Here is a 24,461-nt window from a genome sequence, read left to right on the forward strand (position 1 = left end):
CACCCAGAACTAAGGAGGTAATGTTGTGTACTCCTGTGTGAGTACCACTCCACTTCCCAGTAATGTGTGTGTGAATGGCCCCAGCATGTTTGATGACATCACAGAGTTCTGGCTCCACCTTACGTGTTTAGTCCAACTGACTTCATCAGGAGTGGAGCCCCAGCGGAATTAGAGGAGTGTGGTAAAATTTGCCATGTTTGACAATCCTATTAAATGAAATAATTAATACTAAAAGGTGAGTCTTTCACTATTTGAATGTCCCAGCTTTGGTCTGCACTATAATAGCTGACTTTGCACATGACTGGATACTGGTCTTCAAAAAATGTAGCACTGTGATAATCCACCATAAAGTATCTCATATTATATTCCAACATATACTCAGATACACCCAGTACCACTGTGAGTGAAATAATTCAAAATGGTAAAAGTTGAATCTGAAAGTCTTTTCATGTCTAGAGACATGAAATCAAACAAATCTTCCAAAATGCACACCAGAGCTTCAGTGCTCCACCTCTCCCAACAGGTAGAAACACACCAAAAAGTTATGCCTCTCTTGTAACAGATCGGCATACTGCGCTCTATGTAATGATGACCCAGGCACCTCAATACTTCTCGAGCACCATACTTCAAATTTCTTCAATTGATACCCCAAATAGGATATAGAAAAGATAAAACTCCAATAGTGTACTCCCATAAAAATATGCATTTTTATTAAAAGGATAGAAAACTACTTCCAAGAATAAAGAATAAACAGTGTACATCAATCCAGCTGATTAAATCGGCCCCAAGTGACAGCGGCCATCAGTTGTGCGTATAAACCGGGAGCATCTGCCTGAGATATTGATAGCTCACCCCAGGGGCGGACTGACAACTCATGGGGCCCCGGGCAATAGGGGGTCATGGGGCCCCTGTGTCCTTGCCCAAACTCAAAAAAGACTATGAAAAAGGTACCAGGGGCATCTCATGGGGCCCCCTACTGACCCCGGGCCCTTGGGCAGTGCCCGAGTTTCCAAATGGTCAGTCCGCCCCTGGCTCACCCTCAGTCAGAGCAGAACACCACTTCTGATAGCCATAGAGTCATGTCCCATGACTGGACACTGTTAGCACTTTATTCACATTGAAACACGGTTTAGGACTGATGTATTATATATGGGAATAAGTTATATTATTTTCACATTTAGTATTTTTATTCAATTAGTGCATTCTGTTTGGGGCGAATTTACACTCACCGGCCACTTTGTTCGGTACACCTATTCAATTGGTTGGTAACCCAAATTGCAAATCAACCAATCACTTGGCAGCAACTCTATGCATTTAGGCATGTAGACGTGGTGAAGGCGACTTGCTGAAATTCAAACTGAGCATCAGAATGGGGAAGAAAGAGGATTAAAGTGAATTTGAATGCGGCATGATTGTTGATGCACGACCGGCTGGTCTGAGTATTTCAATAAGTGCTGATCTACAGCCATCTCTAAGGAAACTGAGACTCATAAAACCAGTCAACGTTTTTCCAATCTTCTGTTGTCCAATGTTTGTGAGCCTGTGTGAATTGTAGCCTCCATGTCCTGTTCTTAGCTGACAGGAGTGGCACCCGGTGTGGTCTTCTGCTGCAGTTGCCCATCTGCTTCAAGGTTTGCCGTGTTGTGCATTCAGAGATGTTACTCTGCATACCATTAAGTTACATCTCCAACCAGTCTGCCCATTCTCCGCTGACCTCTGACATCAACAAGGGATTTTCGTCCACACAGCTGCCACTCACTGGATATTTTCTCTTTTCCGGACCATTCTCTGTAAACCCTAGAGATGGTTGTATATGAAAATCCCAGTAGAGCAGCAGTTTTTGAAATACTCAGACCAGCCCATCTGGCACCAACAATCATGCCAAATTCAAAGTCAGTTAAATCCCCTTTCTTCCCGATTATGATGCTCGCTTTGAACTTCAGCAAGTCATCTTCACCACATCTAGAAGCTTAAATGCATTGAGTTGGTGTGATGTGATTGGCTGATTAGCAATTTGTGTTACCAAGCAATCGAACGGGTGTACCTAATAAAGTGGCCAGTGAGTATATATGAATTTTACATTTGGTATATTTATATATAATTTATATTCATTGATTCATGAATTTATAACACTGTGTATTAATTTTACGTTAATTATAATATTTAGCGCCCCATTTAAGGTCCCAAATTTTCCAATATATATTTTATAGGATCGTGACATTTGAAGTATCAGTATATTTTGCAATGTTTCACTCACTAAATTAACAATTCTTATACTCTTAAACTGGAGTCACCTGAGAGATTGTCTGTACATAAGAAGTCCATGTGTATAGTTTCCTTTATGTTTTCGAAATCTTGGCTAAAACAGCTTAAGTGCTAGTTAAAACATTTAGATACTCATATGCTTATTGCTAATTTTCAGAGCTGTACATAATGTACATACTGTACACACAGCATAGTAAATAAATGATCCACAGCTTCTCCTTAGACATCCTTTAGGCATCTCATTTCCCTATACTGAGAGAGACGGGTTTTCATAGCTTCAGGTGTCTATGTGCTGAGTTTGATGACTGAGTTGTGCTTAGACTGGACGTCTTGCTTATGCCACACCTAACAAGTTATGTAACAGAACATACTTCATACACGTGCCAGAGCAATAATAAATTGACTGGTAGGGCACTGTTTTCCAGAACCTGCTGAAACTGAGACCTGAGCACATTGGAGATTCAAAGGGAAGACACTGAGCATCCAAGGAGTGGATATTGAACAGTCAAAGAGAGGAAGCTGGACTATTAATCTACATACTCAGTCCAAAGACAGGACAGTGAACATCCAAAGAAGAGACATTAAGTATCCAAAGAGAAGACACTAAAAGGAGACACTGGACACTCCAAGAGAAGCCATTCAAAACAAGGATACTGAACAGATCAAGAGACAACGATCATCAAATTGTTGACTCTGCACAATCAAATTGAACAGCTGTACTTCTCCTTCCGACAGATTATTTCTGATCTTAGAAAAGACCCAAGCCTAGAGCCATCATGGTCCCTTGCATAGTCCAGTCCATTGGCATGATATTGGGTGGCATAGCCATGATTCTCACATTTTTTGTCTGCTGGATACCCCATTGGAGAGTGTCTATTTTAGTAGAAAGTGATGGCTATGGGAGGCGGCTCGATGGACAATGGATAAGCCGTTGGGATGGACTGTGGGTAACATGCGTGAGACAAAGCAACAATCCATTGTCTTGTCAATCCTATTCTGCATCCAATGCACTCACTCCAGACCTGAAAATTTCCAAAGTGCTCATGTCCTTTGCAGTGCTGGCAGCCATTGCTGGGTTTTTGAATGGTCTTATTGGCATGCTGTTTAACAAGTGCTGCAGGAAGAATACAGACAGCCGTAGATGCTTTCTTCTTTTGACTGGAATCAGCTACATCATTGCTGGAATTCTCGTTCTAATGCCCGTCACACTTGTCACCATCAACGTCATAAGAACTGTTTGCTTTTCCTATTGTAAAAGTGTCCAACAGCAGGAAATTGGTGAAGCTGTCATGCTTGGGTGGCCAACTGCCCTGTTGTTCTTCATTGGAGGATCCATATTTTGCTGGTACCACCCTTGTCAGTGTAGAAACGGGAGATGCATCCATCCATCAGAGGAGTGTCAGCTACAACCTCACCCTTGTCCAGAGGAAAAACCTCTAGCAACAGAACTCCGTATCTTTAAAATTCATTCCAGGAAAAATGAAGAGCTAAGAATATAGATATAATAAATGAAACATTATTAAAGCAGCAACGCTCTGTCCAACCGATAAATGGTACGTCAAATGTAACTAAACAGCGAGCTTTAAAGTTTTGTTGAAAATAAAAAAACACGACATTTCACAGATTTTTAATGAATAGCTTTTCAATTCCATACCTTCCTCTTTTATGAACAAAATTATGTTTTTTTCACGATATCCATTTTCAAGTTGATTTGTAAATCAGAGGACCTGCCTCAATTTTAGTCACCTGAGCAATCTCAGTGTTGTTATGAGAACATTGCAATGTCTGGGTCTCCATTAGAAGTGAATGAACTTCTGAATATATCTTCTGGGAAAAGCAACCAATTACATTAGTAGAAAATTTAATTTCTTGGGACGTTCTGTAAGTCAACATCATTGAAAAAAAAAACAAACCCTCGGGATGTTATTGCAAGAGATGACATTTACAATTTTAAACAGTATATATATATATATATATATACATGTGTGTGTTTTTCGTTTTTTTTTTTTAAAGATGGTGGAATTTTATTTATTTGAGAATTGCAACGACAAATGATTTTGCCAATGTGGGGTTGATTCATTATAGAAGAACATTTTCCATTTAGCTCAGTGAAGCTATATTCAACTTAGTTATCCGGTCTTGAGCCAAGAAAATTCAGATTTTCGCTAACTACCTCTTCACATAATTGGGTGTTCAATGTGAAGACAGCTTTAGTGTAGAAAAAAAACAATGCCTTGCAACAGAAAAACCTTCCCTTTCAGCAAGTTTTACTTCAGCTAAAGGGAACAAATATGTGAAATTTCAGTTCTAAGCAGGCATAATCCAAATATGTATGTTATAAAAAAAATTATATATATTTATTTATTTTTCAACAAGTACAAGTACTTAAATCTGTCTTTAATTTTCTAAACAGTAAAATTCATCAATAAAAAGTAAAAGTCAGTATTATCAAGCTATATGGCATGTAATCCATGTAATGCTGGAAGCTTGCGATAGGAGGAGAGAACAGAGTGACAAAGTTTTAGGGTGGTGATATTCGTTTATTAGCCAATCGGAAGGATGGGGTGGGGAGGGATAAGAAAGTGACTGAGCTGTACTGACTAATTGAAGTATAGAAAATAAAGGTTATGGACCTGACTATGTGTTCTGGCCTATATGTCTAGATCACAAAACTGGCTACAGAAGGAAAACTCTTTTCTCAGATGTGTGTTGAACTATTATCCTGGAGTTCAGCTTTAGTGTTTGTTTTTATTACTGGCTGCGTCTCCATTGGAGAAACCACCCCTCGCTTCCTGGCAAGGTGACAAAATTGTCATTGATACTGGAAGCAAGAGGAAATTTCAACATCCAGATCTCAGACAGCAATTAAAACCCACTTCACTAACAAATATAAAAAAAAAACATTTTGGCTTGATTTCACCTGAACAGGATGCATGAACAGAGAGAGGATAACAATAGAGGATAAACCTTGGGGTAGGGGTTGCCACCTCATCCCTTTAAAACCGAACACATATTAATTACACAGGTTCTGGGCTGTTTAAAATGGTAATAAAACTCACTTGGTGCCTTATTTACAATAAATTAGCCCCAGAACCTGTGTAATATGTGTTCAGTTTTAAAGGGATGAGGTGGAACCCTATTTGGGGCCCATTTTTATGTTTGTAGTGCAGTAATGCACATATGTCGTGCATTAATGTATGTATGCTGCATCAAGGCAGCCCATTGAAAACAATGGACTTTGGCTGCACCAAAACATGCCAAAAATCAGGTGTCACAACATTTTTGCAACAATGTACTATAGTAACTACGTATCAAACTGTTTATTTATGAAGAATACTTAAACTGTTTCAGGAACTTCAGTATTACGCCTGTTTACACTGTGAATATTTTTTATTATTTTCCTACATATATTACCTGCCTACTAGAATACATGTATTTATTTAATAGGTTCAATTACCTGAGATCAGTTTATTTTTAACAAATAATATGTATGCTTATTATTCTGTTAGGAGTCCATTCATATTTATTACTTGTTTTTTCTTTATATTGCTTGATAATGTTTTATGTGATAAATAAAAAACTAGTTTGCAAAGATGTATGCATTTTTTTCATATCTCTTTCTTTCTTACCTCCCTCACTTAATAAACCTTTTACATATTAAAGTGCTGTATATAGTGTTGCTGTGCATTGCCATTCATTCTCGATGGTTTCCTAAGGCTCATATACAGTATCAACCAATACACTTGTCCTTCATGCATCACAATACATACTGTATATGTGATTGTTCAAGTGTTGCTGGATTGCTTAGGTGTGGATACTTTTTGTGTGCATAAAGCCTCCTTATGGGTCCATTCGAAGTAAAAACAATGCACTCCTTGTGTGGCTGATATGTTATCTCAACAGTTATAAAACCTTTTTTTTGTTCTGGCTATAGTTAGGGTTTTGAGCCTATGTTAGGTTTTTAATTGTCGTCTGTGTTCCTGTTGGGGGATTTACTCTGTTTGTTCTGGTGATCGAGCATATATAAATATAAAAGTCCCATAAAATGGCTTAACATTAAAAACATACCTCTAAAGTGGAGTACACAGATCAGTACTATATTAGGAGTGTTAATTGGACAGTTACCTTAGGTTCCTTGACAGGATTGAGTTACGATTTCTCCATCTAGATACAATATTCTAGGAAAAGAGGTGATGTTAGTGGGAGCATGAAACTGAGCTGGATGATCATTGGGCTATATAATATTATTAGGATCCATAGCTTCTCCTGGGGGTATTGGAGATAATGATGGATAAGCAGGAGGAAGCCAACATTGTACCTCTTGTTGTAAAATGTTTATGGCACACAAAGTTAAACAGGTCCTTCAAAAGCCCCCTTTATGGCCTTTTCTGTGAGTCTAAATGGGTTTGGCAAATTTAGGGTGTAGGTATCTCAGTTTTTCTTGGGCTCCTTTTCTCTGGATATGAGACTGAAATAGGCTGTTATAAGATAACTCTATGGAACTTCTTCCCACTGAATTTGAAATTCTCTTTGCTGGTGTGCTCCTTTTTGTTGGACTAGCACTCTGTCCCCATTTCAAAGTCAAAGTCTGACTCTTTCAACTACTTCCTCCACCTATGGCCAGTCTTGTTGGAATGTGTGTTCAAAGTCTGACTCTTTTGACTACTTGTTCCACCTATGGCCATACTCGTTGGAGTGTGTGTTCAAGTTCCTCTGTGTTGTTCACTGTGGCCCAAAGGTATGTAGACCCCCCAAGAATATGCCCAAACAACGCAGTGATGTATGTGTGATGTCAGGGGGTTTACTGTATGATTGCATTTCTAGACCACTTTAGCTAAGGGTTTAATTGCCATCATCTCTCATGAGTTAAACCTCTCAGCAGTTGTATCAGGCTGTGACTGAACCTCTCACTTGCTCCATTGGCTTGTGGGAGGTACTTGACTCATGGCTTTGGAGGGTTCTGATTTAAGTACCTTCACTGTGCATTGTTCAGGCAGGCTCTATGCAGATGCCCTCATTTCACACAACATCATGGGGATGATGGCCTTGCCCGCCTTGGTTGCTCAGGGTCTGTATTAGCCTGCTTTACCAAGGGACATGATCTCTTTGCTCCTCAGAGGAGTATTCCCATCATGGCGGACCTGATGGTTGAAGGGAGGGTTTAAGGGGGAGGTGAGTGAAGCCACACCCAACTCTTCTCACTGTCCCAGAGTGGACAGACCACATGTCCTACTGACTGGTACCATACCCTTTGGGCCAAGAACTTTTTTAGTGTATAAAGTGTCTTTGATAGGGGCATTCCCCTTCAATTTTGGTATATGATATCTGTTGATTTTGTCATTTTTCCTATGTGTCCTCCTCACAGGCACACCAGGGAACTTTTTCTTAGTGGTGGATTCCTTCTGTATATTTCATTGCTTCACAGCTAGAGGGGGAAATTTTTTAAGTTTTGGGTTATTGTCAATGGAATTGCAACATGTAATTTTTATGCTCTAATATTTTAAAATTGGGTCTTTTATCACAGATCTCTTGAATTGTTGGATTTGTGAGTGCTCTTACCTTTGAATTTAGTGATTTATTCATATTGCTGCATTTATTTGTTTTAGATTAACTTTCTCACATCTCAGATACCTATAACCTTACAGCAGTCCTGAATAACTGGGACCAGTCATGAAATGCATCAACAAGAATCTGTTAATATCGATTTGGGTCTCTGGTTTAAATGAGAAAACGTAATGGTCAAATATTATTTTTGTCATGAATTGTGAATAATGAATATTTGTTTTATGAGCAACCATGTCTGGTTTTTATTCTGGAGTATTAATACAATTTAGTATTTTTTTTTTTACTTTTGAAATGATAGTTTTTAGGAAAACACAGATGTTCTGCATTTTCTAAAATAATCACCAAAAAAACTCTAAACCAGCAGCTGTATAATTATTAAATAGATATAAGATATTAAACTAATAAACATTGCTATAAATAAAAAAATAATTAATTAATATAAATTATATGTAAATACACAAAGTGTAAAATGTATTTAAATATGCCCCAAGCACAATGCATTATTTACATAAAAATACCAGATGTGAAATTCATATAAATGATCCCCAGATACATTACATATGACCTAAACTGTGCTCCAGTGTAAATAACTAAAGTGCAAACAGTGTCCAATCATGTGGAAACTCCACTATCCACAGTTCAAGCCAAAGGTGGGATATCCCACTTCTATTGATTAGAAAGATCTCTGTACTCTCATGGAGGCCCAAATGGTTATAAACTCACCTTATATTGTTGACTACTTAAATTAACAAGGGGGTCAAGCAAGGCAGATTCTATTTTACTCCTCCAATTCCACTGGGACTCTACAGGAAAAAAATAGTGACTGGTGTTTTCATTGCATACAACACTCCATCATAGAATCTATTATGGAAGAGAGGGAAGCATAAACGAGAAGGAAGAGAAGGAAGCATAAACGTTCATTGTGCAACACTCTCTATATTAAAAGACCAATTAAAATACAAATACAATACAACCGGATATCGTATGTACTCTCCAGCGTTTCAGGAAATGGACAGACAAACGAAAGCCAAGGGGACCAGGACAGAGGCAACCAAAAAAAGATGCTTCGGGGGTGCAGCCCTCCTCAGACAGGGAGATCAGCCACTAGATAAAGAGTAAACAGGTGGCGCACACACCTAGTGCATTATCCAAGGTTTATTCAAAGGTAAAAAAGACAAAAACATACTCACAGATGAAGCATGTATAAAGAGCTTTTGCATTAAGAAGATGGCCACAATGGCAGGCAAGACGTTCCAACTGTCAGTGCGGTCAAATGGCTGACGCACCTGTATGTAGGTCAAGCTGTAAATAACCATGGCTGAATGCCTTGGGATCAAAGCTCCACCTCCTCTACTTGTTAAAGGGTGAGGAGTTAGAGGGGGTTATTTAAAGTGCAATATTTAGTTATTTATATCGTTCTGAGCAGAAGCAGCACCATCCTCAGTGAATGTCCCAGCATCCTGAAGAGGTTGAGCTATCAGTACTGGCCATCACATCCTAGCACCTTTAGGAAGACCATCTACCCCCAGGCTTCATACCTGACTACACCTGAGGGATCCGTGAATGACCAGGAGTACATGATACAACGTGATTTCTATTAGTGCATCTGGTGAGTGCGCACTCTGTATGTTGATTAGTACACTCACCTAAGGAGAAAAAGTATTCTGGGACTTTACGGAAGTCATTTGAAGATCACACCAGATCTAAAGAAATTTTTGACATTATACAATCACCATGCATGTCACGATTATGTGTTTCTTATAGACACCTGCACTTTTATTTATTCGTTCACTTTTAGAATATTATTATTGTTTTATTATATGTCATAAGCAAAATGCATTCATCACATACATGCATTTATGTGATGGGAATTGACCATTTCCATATATTCCTAGCGCTGCACCAATATTGATTTTTGATTCATTTGAAGGCGTTTGGTTTACCTTTTAGTGTGTTCAGCTGCTTATTTTATATATTTGGTTTTAGCATTAGCGCTCGCTTTATTATCCTTTATTATTTTAAGTACAGAGATAGGTAAATGCATCATTTGCAAATATAAATAAATAAAAATAATAGTAGTAGTAATGATAACAATAAAAATAATAAAAGTGAAGATCATAGAATGAACTGGATTACAAATGTTTGCAGTTAAAATATTGTATGTGGTTGCAGACTATATATATTTCCATTAACTTTTACCTTTTTTACCATTTCCAATAACATGTTTTTAACTTTATGCAATTATTTAATATATATAGTCTGCAACCACATACAATATTTTTAACTGCAAAAATTTGCAAATGATGCATTTATCTATCTATTTATTTGCTTTTTTGTTTATATATATATATATATATATATATTTATATAAATAACTAAATATTGCACTTTAAATATCCCCCTCTAACTCCTCGCCCTTTAACAAGTAGAGGAGGTGGAGCTTTGATCCCAAGGCATTCAGCCATGGTTATTTACAGCTTGACCTACATACAGGCTGGTCAGCAGCTCTGAGGAAAGGGACTCGTCCCCGAAACGCATCAGCCAGTTGACCGCACAGACAGTTGGAACATCTTGCCTGCTGTTGTGGCCATCTTCTTAATGCAAAAGCTTTTTATACATGCTTCATCTGTGAGTGTGTTTTGTCTTTTATACCTTTGAATAAACCTTGGATAATGCACTAGGTGTGTGCGCCACCTGTTTACTCTTTAACAAATACAATACACTTATATCCTCATGTGCTATCACCCAGAACTAAGGAGGTAATCTGGTGTACTCCTGTGTGAGTACCACTCCACTTCCCGGTAATGTGTGTGTGAATGGCCCCAGCATGTTTGATGACATCACAGAGTTCTGGCTCCACCTAACGTGTTTAGTCCAACTGACTTCATCAGGAGTGGAGCCCCAGCGGAATTAGAGGAGTGTGGTAAAATGTGCCATGTTTGGCAATCCTATTAAATGAAATAATTAATACTAAAAGGTGAGTCTTTCACTATTTGAATGTCCCAGCTTTGGTCTGCACTATAATAGCTGACTTTGCACATGACTGGATACTGGTCTTCAAAAAAATGTAGCACTGTGATAATCCACCATAAAGTATCTCATATTATAGTCCAACATATACTCAGATACACCCAGTACCACTGTGAGTGAAATAATTCAAAATGGAAAAAGTTGAATCTGAAAGTCTTTTCATGTCTAGAGACATGAAATCAAACAAATCTTCCAAAATGCACACCAGAGCTTCAGTGCTCCACCTCTCCCAACCGGCAGAAACGCACCAAAAAGTTATGCCTCTCTTGTAACAGATCGGCATACTGCGCTCTATGTAATGATGACCCAGGCAGCTCAATACATCTTGAGCATCATACTTCAAATTTCTTCAGTACAATTGATACCCCAAATAGGATATAGAAAAGATAAAACTCCAATAGTGTACTCCCATAAAAACATGCATGTTTATTAAAAGGATAGAAAACTACTTACTAGAATAAAGAATAAACAGTGTACATCAATCCAGCTCATTAAATCAGCCCCAAGTGACAGCGGCCATCAGTTGTGCATATAAACCAGGAGCATCTGCCTGAGATATTGATAGCTCACCCTCAGTCGGAGCAGAACACCACTTCTGCTAGCCATAGAGTCATGTCCCATGACTGGACACTGTTTGCACTTTATTCACATTGAAACACGGTTTAGGACTGATGTATTGTATTTGGGAAAAAGTTATATTAATTTCACATTTATCATTTATTCATTTTATGTTAATTATAATATTTAGCACCCCATTTAAGGTCCCAAATTTTCCAATATATATTTTATAGGATAGTAACATTTGAAGTATCAGTATATTTTGCATTGTTTCACTCTCTAAATTAACAATTCGTATACTGTTAAACTGGAGTCACCTGAGAGATTGACTGTTTGTACACAAGAACAAGTCCATGTGTATAGTTCCCTTTATGTTTTCAAAATCTTGGCTAAAACAGCTTAATTGCTAGTTAAAACATTTATATACTCACATGCTTACTGCTAATTTTTCAGAGCTGTACATAATGTACATACTGTACACACAGCATAGTAAATAAAGGATCCACAGCTTCTCCTTAGACATCCTTTAGGCATCTCATTTCCCTTTACTGAGAGAGACGGGTTTTCATAGCCTCAGGTGTCTATGTGCTGAGTTTGATGACTGAGTTGTGCTTAGACTGGACGTCTTGCTTATGCCACACCTAACAAGTTATGTAACAGAACATACTTCATACACGTGCCAGAGCAATAATAAATTGACTAGAAGGGCACTCTTTTCCAGAACCTGCTGAAACTGAGACCTGAGCATGAAGTAAACCTGGGAACACTCAAGGAGAGCACATTGGAGATTCAAAGGGAAGACACTAAGCATCCAAGGAGTGAACAGTCAAAGAGAGGAAGCTGGACTACCAATCTACATACTCAGTCCAAAGACAGGACAGTGAACATCCATAGAAGAGACATTAAGTATCCAAAGAGAACACACTAAAAGGAGACACTGGACACTCCAAGAGAAGCCATTCAAAACAAGGATACCGAACAGATCAAGAGACAACGATCATCAAATTGTTGACTCTGAACAATCAAATTGAACAGGTGTACTTCTCCTTCCAACAGATTATTTCTGATCTTAGAAAAGACCCAAGCCTAGAGCCATCATGATTCCTTGCATAGTCCAGTCCATTGGCATGATATTGGGTGGCATAGCCATGATTCTCACATTTTTTGTCTGCTGGATACCCCATTGGAGAGTGTCTATTGTAGTAGAAAGCGATGGCTATGGGAGGCGGCTCGATGGACAATGGATAAGCCGTTGGGATGGACTGTGGGTAACATGCGTGAGACAAAGCAACAATCCATTGTCTTGTCAATCCTATTCTGCATCCAATGCACTGTCTCCAGACCTGAAAATTTCCAAGGTGCTCATGTCCTTTGCAGTGCTGGCAGCTATTGCTGGGTTTTTGAATGGTCTTATTAGCATGCTGTTTAACAAATGTTGCAGGAAGAATACAGACAACCGTAGATGCTTTCTTCTTTTGACTGGAATCAGCTACATCATTGCTGGAATTCTCGTTCTAATGCCCGTTACTCTTGTCGCCATCAACGTCATGAGAACCGTTTGCTTTTCCTATTGTAAAAGTGTCCAACAGCAGGAAATTGGTGAAGCTGTCATGCTTGGGTGGCCAACTGCCCTGTTGTTCTTCATTGGAGGATCCATATTTTGCTGGTACCACTCTTGTCAGTGTAGAAACGGGAGATGCGTCCATCCATCAGAGGAGTGTCAGCTACAACCTCACCCTTGTCCAGAGGAAAAACCTCTAGCAACAGAACTCCGTATCTTTAAAATTCATTCCAGGAAAAATGAAGAGCTAGGAATATAGATATAATAAATGAAACATTATAAAAGCAGCAACGCTCTGTCCAACCAATAAATGGTACGTCAAATGTAACTAAACAGCGAGCTTTAAAGTTTAGTTGAGGATAAAAAACACTACATTTCACAGATTTTTAATGAATAGCTTTTCAATTTCATACCTTCCTCTTCTATGAACAAAAATATGTTTTTTTCACGATATCCATTTTCAAGCTGATTTGTAAATCAGAGGACCTGCCTCAATTTTAGTCACCTGAGCAATCTCAGTGTTGTTATGAGAACATTGCAATGTCTGGGTTTCCATTAGAAGTGAATGAACTTCTGAATATATCTTCTGGGAAAAGCAACCAATTACATTAGTAGAAAATTTAATTTCTTGGGACGTTCTGTAAGTCAACATCATTAAAAAAAAAACCCTCAGGATGCTATTGCAAGAGGTGACATTTACAGTTTTAAACAGTATATATATATATATATATATATATATATATATATATATATGTTTTTTGCTTTTTTTAAAAGATGGTGGAATTCGACAAATGATTTTGCCAATGTGGGGTTGATTCATTATAGAAGAACATTTTTCATTTAGTTCAGTGAAGCTATATTCAACTTAGTTATCTGGTCGTGAGCCAAGAAAATTCAGATTTTCGCTAACTACCTCTTCACATAATTGGGTGTTCAATGTGAAGACAGCTTTAGTGTAGAAAAAAAACAAAAAAAACAATGCCTTGCAACAGAAAAACCTTCCCTTTCAGCAAGTTTTACTTCAGCTAAAGGTAACAAATATGTGAAATTTTACTTCTAAGCAGGCATAATCCAAATATGTATGCTATAAAAAAAAATATTTCTATTTATTTATATTTCAACAAGTACTTAAATCTGTCTTTAATTTTCTAAACAGTAAAATTCATCAATAAAAAGTAAAAGTCAGTATTATCAAGCTATATGGCATGTAATCCATGTAATCCTGGAAGCTTGCGATAGGAGGAGAGAACAGAGTGACAAAGTTTTTAGGGTGGTGACATTCTTTTATTAGCCAATCAGAAGGATGGGGTGGGGAGGGATAAGAAAGTGACTGAGCTGTACTGCCTAATTGTAGTATAGAAAATAAAGGTTATGGACCTGACTATGTGTTCTGGACTATATGTCTAGATCACAAAACTGGCTACAGAAGGAAGACACTTTTCTCAGATGTGTGTTGAACTATTATCCTGGAGTTCAGCTTTAGTGTTTGTTTTTATTACTGGCTGCGTCTCCATTAGAGAAACCACCCCTCGTTTCCTGTTTAGGTGACAAAATTGTCATTGATACTGGAAGCAAGAGGAAATTTCAACATCCAGATCTCAGACAGCAATTAAAACCCACTTCACTAACAAATATAAAAAAAAACATTTTGGTTTGATTTCACCTGAACAGGATGCATGAACAGAGAGAGGATAACAATAGAGGATAAACCTTGGGGTAGGGGTTGCCACCTCATCCCTTTAAAACCGAACACATATTAATCACACAGGTTTTGGGGCTGATTAAAATGGTAATAAACTTCACTTGGAGCCTTATTTACAATAAATTAGCCCCAGAACCTGTGTAATATGTGTTCAGTTTTAAAGGGATGAGGTGGAACCCTATTTGGGGCCCATTTTTATGTTTGTAGTGCGGTAATGCACATATGTCATGCATTAATGTATGTATGCTGCATCAAGGCAGCCCATTGAAAACAATGGACTTTGGCTGCACCAAAACATGCCAAAAATCAGACATGTCACAACATTTTTGCAACAATGTACTATAGTAACTACGCATCAAACTGTTTATTTATGAAGAATACTTAAACTGTTTCAGGAACTTCAGTATTACGCCTGTTTACACTGTGAATATTTTTTATTATTTTCCTACATATATTACCTGCCTACTAGAATACATGTATTTATTTAATAGGTCCAATTACCTTAATGAGATCAGTTTATTTTTAACAAATAATATGTATGCTTATTATTCTGTTAGGAGTCCATTCATATATATTGCTTGTTTTTTCTTTATATTGCTTGATAATGTTTTATGTGATAAATAAAAAACTAGTTTGCAAAGATGTATGCATTTTTTTCATATCGCTTTCTTTCTTACCTCCCTCACTTAATAAATCTTTTACATATTAAAGTGCTGTATATAGTGTTTTAGTGCATTGCCATTCATTCTCAATGGTATCCTAAGGCTCATATACATTATCAACCAATACACTTGTCCTTCATGCATCACAATACATACTGTATATGTGATTGTTCAAGTGTTGCTGGATTGCTTAGGTGTGGGTACTTTTTGTGTGAATAAAGCCTCCTTATGGGTCCATTCGAAGTAAAAACAATGCACTCCTTGTGTGGCTGATATGTTATCTCAACAGTTGTAAAACCTTTTTTTTTTGTTCTGGTTATAGTTAGGGTTTTGAGCCTATGTTAGGTTTTTAATTGTCGTCTGTGTTCCTGTTGGGGGGTTTACTCTGTTTGTTCTGGTGATCAAGCATATTTAAATATAAAAGTCCCATAAAATGGCTTGTTGTAAAATGTTTATGGCACACAAAGTTAAACAGGTCCTTCAAAAGCCCCCTTTTTGGCCTTCTCTGTGAGTCTAAATGGGTTTGGCAAATTTAGGGTGTAGGTATCTCAGTTTTTCTTGGGCTCCTTTCCTCTGGATATCATAGACTAGCACAACTGAAATAGGCTGTTATAAGATAACTCTATGGAACTTCTTCCCACTGAATTTGAAATTCTCTTTGCTGGTGTGCTCCTTTTTGTTGGACTAGCACTCTGTCCCCATTTCAAAAGTCAAAGTCTGACTCTTTCAACTACTTGCTCCACCTATGACCAGTCTTGTTGGAATGTGTGTTCAAAGTCTGACTCTTTCGACTACTTGTTCCACCTATGGCCATACTCGTTGGAGTGTGTGTTCAAGTTCCTCTGTGTTGTTCACTGTGGCCCAAAGGTATGTAGACCCCCCAAGAATATGCCCAAACAACGCAGTGATGTATGTGTGATGTCAGGGGGTTTACTGTATGATTGCATTTCTAGACCACTTTAGCTAAGGGTTTAATTGCCATCATCTCTCATGAATTAAACCTCTCAGCAGTTGTATCAGGCTGTGACTGAACCTCTCACTTGCTCCATTGGCTTGTGGGAGGTACTTGACTCAAGGCTTTGGAGGGTTCTGATTTTAGTACCTTCACTGTGCATTGTTCAGGCAGGCTCTATGCAGATGCCCTCATTTCACACAACATCATGGGGATGATGACCTTGCCTGCCTTGGTTGCTCAGGGGCTGTATTAGCCTGCTTTACCAAGGGACATGATCTCTTTGCTCCTCAGAGGAGTATTCCCATCATGGCGGACCTTATGGTTGAAGGGAGGGTTTAAGGGGGAGGTGAGTGAAGCCACACCCAACTCTTCTCACTGTCCCAGAGTGGACAGACCACATGTCCTACTGACTGGTACCATACCCTTTGGACCAAGAACTTTTTTAGTGTATAAAGTGTCTTTGATAGGGGCATTCCCCTTCAATTTTGGTATATGATATCTGTTGATTTTGTCATTTCTCCTATGTGTCCTCCTCACAGGCACACCAGGGAACTTTTTCTTAGTGGTGGATTCCTTCTGTATATTTCATTGCTTTACGGCTAGAGGGGAATTTTTTTAAGTTTTGGGTTATTGTCAATGGAATTGCAACATGTAATTTTTATGCTCTAATATTTTAAAATTGGGTCTTTTATCACAGATCTCTTGAATTATTGGATTTGTGGGTGCTCTTACCTTTGAATGTAGTGATTTATTCATATTGCTGCATTTATTTGTTTTAGATTAACTTTCTGACATCTCAGATACCTACAACTTTACAGCAGTCCTGAATAACTGGGACCAGTCATGAAATGCATCAACAAGAATCTGTTAATATCGATTTGGTTCTCTGGTTTATATGAGAAAACGTAATGGTCAAATATTAATCTGTCATGAATTGTGAATAATGAATATTTGTTTTATGAGCAACCATGTCTGGTTTTTATTCTGGAGTATTAATACAATTTAGTATTTTTTTTTCTTTACTTTTGAAATGATAGTTTTTAGGAAAACACAGATGTTCTGCATTTTCTAAAATAATCACCAAAAAACTCCAAACCAGCAGCTGTATAATTATTAAATAGATATAAGATATTAAACTAATAAACATTGCTATAAATAAAAAATAATTAATTAATATAAATTATATGTAAATACATAAAGTGTAAAATTTATTACATATGCCCCAAGCACAATGCATTATTTACATAAAAATACCAGATGTGAAATTCATATAAATGATCCCCAGATACATTACATATGACCTAAACTGTGCTCCAGTGTAAATAACTGAAGTGCAAACAGTGTCCAATCATGTGCAAACTCCACTATCCACAGTTCAAGCCAAAGGTGGGATATCCCACTTCTATTGATTAGAAAGATCTCTGTACTCTCATGGAGGCCCAAATGGTAATAGACTCACCTTATATTGTTGACTACTTAAATTAACAATGGGGTCAAGCAAGGCAGATTCTATTTTACTCCTCCAATTCCACTGGGACTCTACAGGAAAAAAATAGTGACTGGTATTTTCATTGCATACAACACTCCATCATAGAATCTATTATGGAAGAGAAGGAATCATAAAAGAGAAGGAAGAGAAGGAAGCATAAACGAGAAGGAAGAGAAGGAAGCATAAATGTTCATTGTGCAACACTCTCTATATTAAAAGCTCTATATTAAAAGATCAATTAAAAGACAAATACAATACAACCGGATATCGTATGTACTCTCCAGCGCTTCAGGAAATGGACAGACAAAAGAAAACAGAGGGGCCAGGACAGGGGCAACCAAAAAAAGATGCTTCAGGGGTGCAGCCCTCCTCAGACAGGGAGATCAGCCACTAGATAAAGAGTAAACAGGTGGCGCACACACCTAGTGTATTATCCAAGGTTTATTCAAAGGTAAAAAAGACAAAAACATACTCACAGATGAAGCATGTATAAAGAGCTTTTGCATTAAGAAGATGGCCACAATGGCAGGCAAGACGTTCCAACTGTCAGTGCGGTCAAATGGCTGACGCACCTGTATGTAGGTCAAGCTGTAAATAACCATGGCTGAATGCCTTGGGATCAAAGCTCCACCTCCTCTACTTGTTAAAGGGTGAGGAGTTAGAGGGGGTTATTTAAAGTGCAATATTTAGTTATTTTTAACGGTCTGAGCAAAAGCAGCACCATCCTCAGTGAATGTCCCAGCATCCTGAAGAGGTTGAGCTATCAGTACTGGCCATCACATCCTAGCACCTTTAGGAAGACCATCTACCCCCAGGCTTCATACCTGACTACACCTGAGGGATCCGTGAATGACCAGGAGTTCATGATACAACGCGCTTTCTATTAGCGCATCTGGTGAGTGCGCACTCTGTATGTTGATTAATACACTCACCTAAGGATAAAAAGTATTCTGGGACTTTACGAAAATCATTTGAAGATCACACCAGATCTAAAGAAATTTTGGACATTATACAATCACCGTGCATGTCACGATTATGCGTTTCTTATAGACACCTACACTTTTATTTATTCGTTCACTTTTAGAATATTATTGTTGTTTTATTATATGTCATAAGCAAAATGCATTCATCACATACATGCATTTATGAGACGGAAATTGACCATTTCCATATATTCCTAGCGCTGCACCAATATTGATTTTTGATTCATTTGAAGGCATTTGGTTTACCCTTTAGTGTGTTCAGCTGCTTATTTCATATATTTGGTTTTAGCATTAGCGCTCGCTTTATTATCCTATTATTTTAAGTACAGAGATAGATAAATGCATCATTTGCAAATATAAATAAATAAAAATAATAGTAGTAGTAATGATAACAATAAAAATAATAAAAGTGAAGATCATAGAATGAACTGGATTACAAATGTTTGTAGTTAAAATATTGTATGTGGTTGCAGACTATATATATTTCCATTAACTTTTACCTTTTTTACCATTTCCAATAACATGTTTTTAACTTTATTTATTTAATATATATAGTCTGCAACCACATACAATATTTTTAACTGCAAAAATTTGCAAATGATGCATTTATCTATCTATTTATTTGCTTTTTGTGTATGTATATATATATATAAAACTAAATATTGCACTTTAAATAACCACCTCTAACTCCTCGCCCTTTAACAAGTAGAGGACTTGGAGCTTTGATCCCAAGGCATTCAGGAAAGGGACTCGTCCCCGAAACGCGTCAACCATTTGACCGCACTCACAGTTGGAACATCTTGCCTGCCGCTGTGGCCATCTTCTTAATGCAAAAGCTTTTTATACATGCTTCATCTGTGAGTATGTTTTGTCTTTTATACCTTTGAAAAAACCTTGGATAATGCATTAGGTGTGTGCGCCACCTGTTTACTCTTTCACAAATACAATACACTTATATCCTCATGTGCTATCACCCAGAACTAAGGAGGTAATCTGGTGTACTCCTGTGTGAGTACCACTCCACTTCCCGGTAATGTGTGTGTGAATGGCCCCAGCATGTTTGATGACATCACAGAGTTCTGGCTCCACCTTACGTGTTTAGTCCAACTGACTTCATCAGGAGTGGAGCCCCACCGGAATTAGAGGAGTGTGGTAAAATTTGCCATGTTTGACAATCCTATTAAATGAAATAATTAATACTAAAAGGTGAGTCTTCCACTATTTGAATGTCCCAGCTTTGGTCTGCACTATAATAGCTGACTTTGCACATGACTGGATACTGGTCTTCAAAAAAATGTAGCACTGTGATAATCCACCTTAAAGTATCTCATATTATAGTCCAACATATACTCAGATACACCCAGTACCACTGTGAGTGAAATAATTCAAAATAGAAAAAGTTGAATCTGAAAGTCTTTTCATGTCTAGAGACATGAAATCAAACAAATCTTCCAAAATGCACACCAGAGCTTCAGTGCTCCACCTCTCCCAACCAGCAGAAGCGCACCAAAAAGTTATGCCTCTCTTGTAACAGATCGGCATACTGCGCTCTATGTAATGATGACCCAGGCAGCTCAATACATCTTGAGCACCATACTTCAGATTTCTTCAGTACAATTGATACCCCAAATAGGATATAGAAAAGATAAAACTCGAATAGTGTACTCCCATAAAAACATGCATGTTTATTAAAAGGATAGAAAACTACTTACTAGAATAAAGAATAAACAGTGTACATCAATCCAGCTCATTAAATCAGCCCCAAGTGACAGCGGCCATCAGTTGTGCATATAAACCGGGAGCATCTGCCTGAGATATTGATAGCTCACCCTCAGTCGGAGCAGAACACCACTTCTGCTAGCCATAGAGTCATGTCCCATGACTGGACACTGTTTGCACTTTATTCACATTGAAACACGGTTTAGGACTGATGTATTGTATTTTGGAAAAAGTTATATTAATTTCACAGTATTTTTTACTCAATTAGTGCATTCTGTTTGGGGCATATTTACACTCACTGGCCACTTCGTTCGGTACACCTAATTAATTGCTTGGTAACCCAAATTTCTAAACAGCCAATCACTTGGCAGCAACTCTATGCATTTAGGCATGTAGACGTGGTGAAGGCGACTTGCTGAAGTTCAAACTGAGCATCAGAATGGGGAAGAAAGAGGATGTAAGTGAATTTGAATGTGGCATGATTGTTGATCCACGACAGGCTGGTCTGAGTATTTCAAAAACTGCTGATCTACAGCCATCTCTAAGGAAATTGAGACTCCAGAGAAACCAGTCATTGTTTTTCCAATCTTCTACTGTCCAATTTTTGTGAGCCTGTGTGAATTGTAGCCTCCATGTCCTGTTCTTAGCTGACAGGAGTGGCACTCGGTGTGGTCTTCTGCAGCAGTCGCCCATCTGCTTCAAGGTTTGCCGTGTTGTGCATTCAGAGATGTTACTCTGCATACCATTTAAGTTACTGTTGCCTTTCCATCATCTCCAACCAGTCTGTCCATTCTCCTATGACCTCTGACATCAAAAAGGCATCTACGTCCACACAACTGCCACTCACTGGATATTTTCTCTTTTTCGGACCATTCTCTGTAAACCCTAGAGATGGTTGTACATGAAAATCCCAGTAGATCAGCAGTTTTTGAAATACTCAGACCAGCCCATTTGGCACCAACAATTGTGCCACAGTCAAAGTCACTTAAATCCCCTTTCTTCCCGATTATGATGCTCGCTTTGAACTTCAGCAAGTCGTCTTCACCACATCTAGAAGCTTAAATGCATTGAGTTGGTGTCATGTGATTGGCTGATTATCAATTTGTGTTACCAAGCAATTGAAGGGGTGTACCTAATAAAGTGGCCCATGAGTATATATGAATTTTACATTTGGTGTATTCATGTATAATTTATATTCATTGATTCATGAATTTATAACACTGTGTATTCATTTTATGTTAATTATAATATTTAGCACCCAATTTAAGGTCCCAAATTTTCCCATATATATTTTATAGGATGGTGACATTTGAAGTAACAGTATATTTTGCAATGTTTCACTCTCTAAATTAACAATTCTTATACTGTTAAACTGGAGTCACCTGAGAGATTGTCTGTACATAAGAAGTCCATGTGTATAGTTCCCTTTATGTTTTCGAAATCGTGGCTAAAACAGCTTAATTGCTAGTTAAAACATTTAGATACTCACATGCTTACTGCTAATTTTTCAGAGCTGTACATAATGTACACACAGTATAGTAAATAAATGATCCACAGCTTCTCCTTAGACATCCCTTAGGCATCTCATTTCCCTTTACTGAGAGAGACGGGTTTTCATAGCCCCAGGTGTCTATGTGCTGAGTTTGATGACTGAGTTGTGCTTAGACTGGACGTCTTGCTTATGCCACACCTAACAAGTTATGTAACAGAACATACTTCATACATGTGCCAGAGCAATAATAAATTGACTGGTAGGGCACTGTTTTCCAGAACCTGCTGAAACTGAGACCTGAACATGAAGTAAACCTGGGAACACTCAAGGAGAGCACATTGGAGATTCAAAGGGAAGACACTGAGCATCCAAGGAGTGGACACTGAACAGTCAAAGAGAGGAAGCTGAACTACCATTCTACATACTCAGTCCAAAGACAGGACAGTGAACATCCAAACAAGAGACATTAAGTATCCAAAGAGAAGACACTTAAAGGGGACACTGAACACTCCAAGAGAAGCCATTCAAAAGAAGGATACTGAACAGATCAAGAGACAACGGTCATCAATTTGTTGACTCTGAACAATCAAATTGAACAGGTGTACTTCTCCTTCCAACAGATTATTTCTGATCTTAGAAAAGACCCAAGCCTAGAGTCATCATGGTTCCTTGCATAGTCCAGTCCATTGGCATGATATTGGGTGGCATAGCCATGATTCTCACATTTTTTGTCTGCTGGATACCCCATTGGAGAGTGTCTATTTTAGTAGAAAGCGATGGCTATGGGAGGCGGCTCGATGGACAATGGATAAGCCGTTGGGATGGACTGTGGGTAACATGCGTGAGACAAAGCAACAATCCATTGTCTTGTCAATCCTATTCTGCATCCAATGCACTGACTCCAGACCTGAAAATTTCCAAAGTGCTCATGTCCTTTGCAGTGCTGGCAGCCATTGCTGGGTTTTTGAATGGTCTTATTGGCATGCTGTTTAACAAGTGCTGCAGGAAGAATACAGACAACCGTAGATGTTTTCTTCTTTTGACTGGAATCAGCTACATCATTGCTGGAATTCTTGTTCTAATGCCCGTTACACTTGTCGCCATCAACGTCATGAGAACTGTTTGCTTTTCCTATTGTAAAAGTGTCCAACAGCAGGAATTTGGTGAAGCTGTCATGCTTGGGTGGCCAACTGCCCTGTTGTTCTTCATTGGAGGATCCATATTTTGCTGGTACCACTCTTGTCAGTGTAGAAACGGGAGATGCGTCCATCCATCAGAGGACTGTCAGCTACAACCTCACCCTTGTCCAGAGGAAAAACCTCTAGCAACAGAACTCCGTATCTTTAAAATTCATTCCAGGAAAAATGAAGAGCTAGGAATATAGATATAATAAATGAAACATTATTAAAGCAGCAACACTCTGTCCAACCAATAACTGGTACATCAAATTTAACTAAACAGCGAGCTTTAAAGTTTTGTTGAGGATAAAAAAACACTACATTTCACAGATTTTTAATGAATAGTTTTTCAATTTCATACCTTCCTCTTTTATGAACCAAATTATGTTTTCTTCACGATATCCATTTTCAAGCTGATTTGTAAATCAGAGGACCTGCCTTAATTTTAGTCACCTGAGCAATCTCAGTGTTGTTATGAGAACATTGCAATGTCTGGGTTTCCATTAGAATTGAATGAACTTTTGAATATATCTTCTGGGAAAAGCAACCAATTACATTAGTAGAAAATTTAATTTCTTGGGACGTTCTGTAAGTCAACATCATTAAAAAAATGATGTTATTGCAAGAGATGACATTTACAGTTTTAAACAGTATATATATATATGTTTTTTGCTTTTTTTTTAAAGATGGTGGAATGTTATTTATTTGAGAATTGCAACGGCAAATGATTTTGCCAATGTGGGGTTGATTCATTATAGAAGAACATTTTCCATTTAGCTCAGTGAAGCTATATTCAACTTAGTTATCCGGTCTTGAGCCAAGAAAATTCAGATTTTCGCTAACTACCTCTTCACATAATTGGGTGTTCAATGTGAAGACAGCTTTAGTGTAGAAAAAAAACAAAAAAACAATGCCTTGCAACAGAAAAACCTTCCCTTTCAGCAAGTTTTACTTCAGCTAAAGGGAACAAATATGTGAAATTTCAGTTCTAAGCAGGCATAATACAAATATGTATGTTATAAAAAAAATTATATATATTTATTTATTTTTCAAGTACAAGTACTTAAATCTGTCTTTAATTTTCTAAACAGTAAAATTCCTCAATAAAAAGTAAAAGTCAGTATTATCAAGCTATATGGCATGTAATCCATGTAATGCTGGAAGCTTGCGATAGGAGGAGAGAACAGAGTGACAAAGTTTTTAGGGTGGTGATATTCTTTTATTAGCCAATCGGAAGGATGGGGTGGGGAGGGATAAGAAAGTGACTGAGCTGTACTGCCTAATTGTAGTATAGAAAATAAA

At 37.9% G+C, this 24,461-nt stretch overlaps 3 protein-coding genes across 3 annotated transcripts; all 3 read left to right on the top strand.

Moving 5' to 3' along the window:
* Positions 1–3,041: 3,041 nt before the first annotated feature.
* On the top strand, positions 3,042–3,764 carry LOC149439038 (claudin-8-like). Its single transcript, XM_089659544.1, has one exon. The coding sequence runs from the start codon at positions 3,042–3,044 to the stop codon at positions 3,762–3,764; it is 723 nt and encodes a 240-aa protein (XP_089515670.1).
* Positions 3,765–12,515: 8,751 nt separating this feature from the next.
* LOC149439039 (claudin-8-like) lies at positions 12,516–13,238 on the top strand. The gene has a single exon (XM_089659545.1). The coding sequence runs from the start codon at positions 12,516–12,518 to the stop codon at positions 13,236–13,238; it is 723 nt and encodes a 240-aa protein (XP_089515671.1).
* Positions 13,239–22,642: 9,404 nt separating this feature from the next.
* On the top strand, positions 22,643–23,365 carry LOC149439040 (claudin-8-like). Its single transcript, XM_089659546.1, has one exon. The coding sequence runs from the start codon at positions 22,643–22,645 to the stop codon at positions 23,363–23,365; it is 723 nt and encodes a 240-aa protein (XP_089515672.1).
* Positions 23,366–24,461: the final 1,096 nt, after the last annotated feature.

Source organism: Staurois parvus, unplaced genomic scaffold (genome assembly GCF_062004578.1).
Source record: "Staurois parvus isolate SC_StPar_1 unplaced genomic scaffold, SC_StPar_1.0 ptg001162l, whole genome shotgun sequence".
NCBI lineage: Eukaryota > Metazoa > Chordata > Amphibia > Anura > Ranidae > Staurois > Staurois parvus.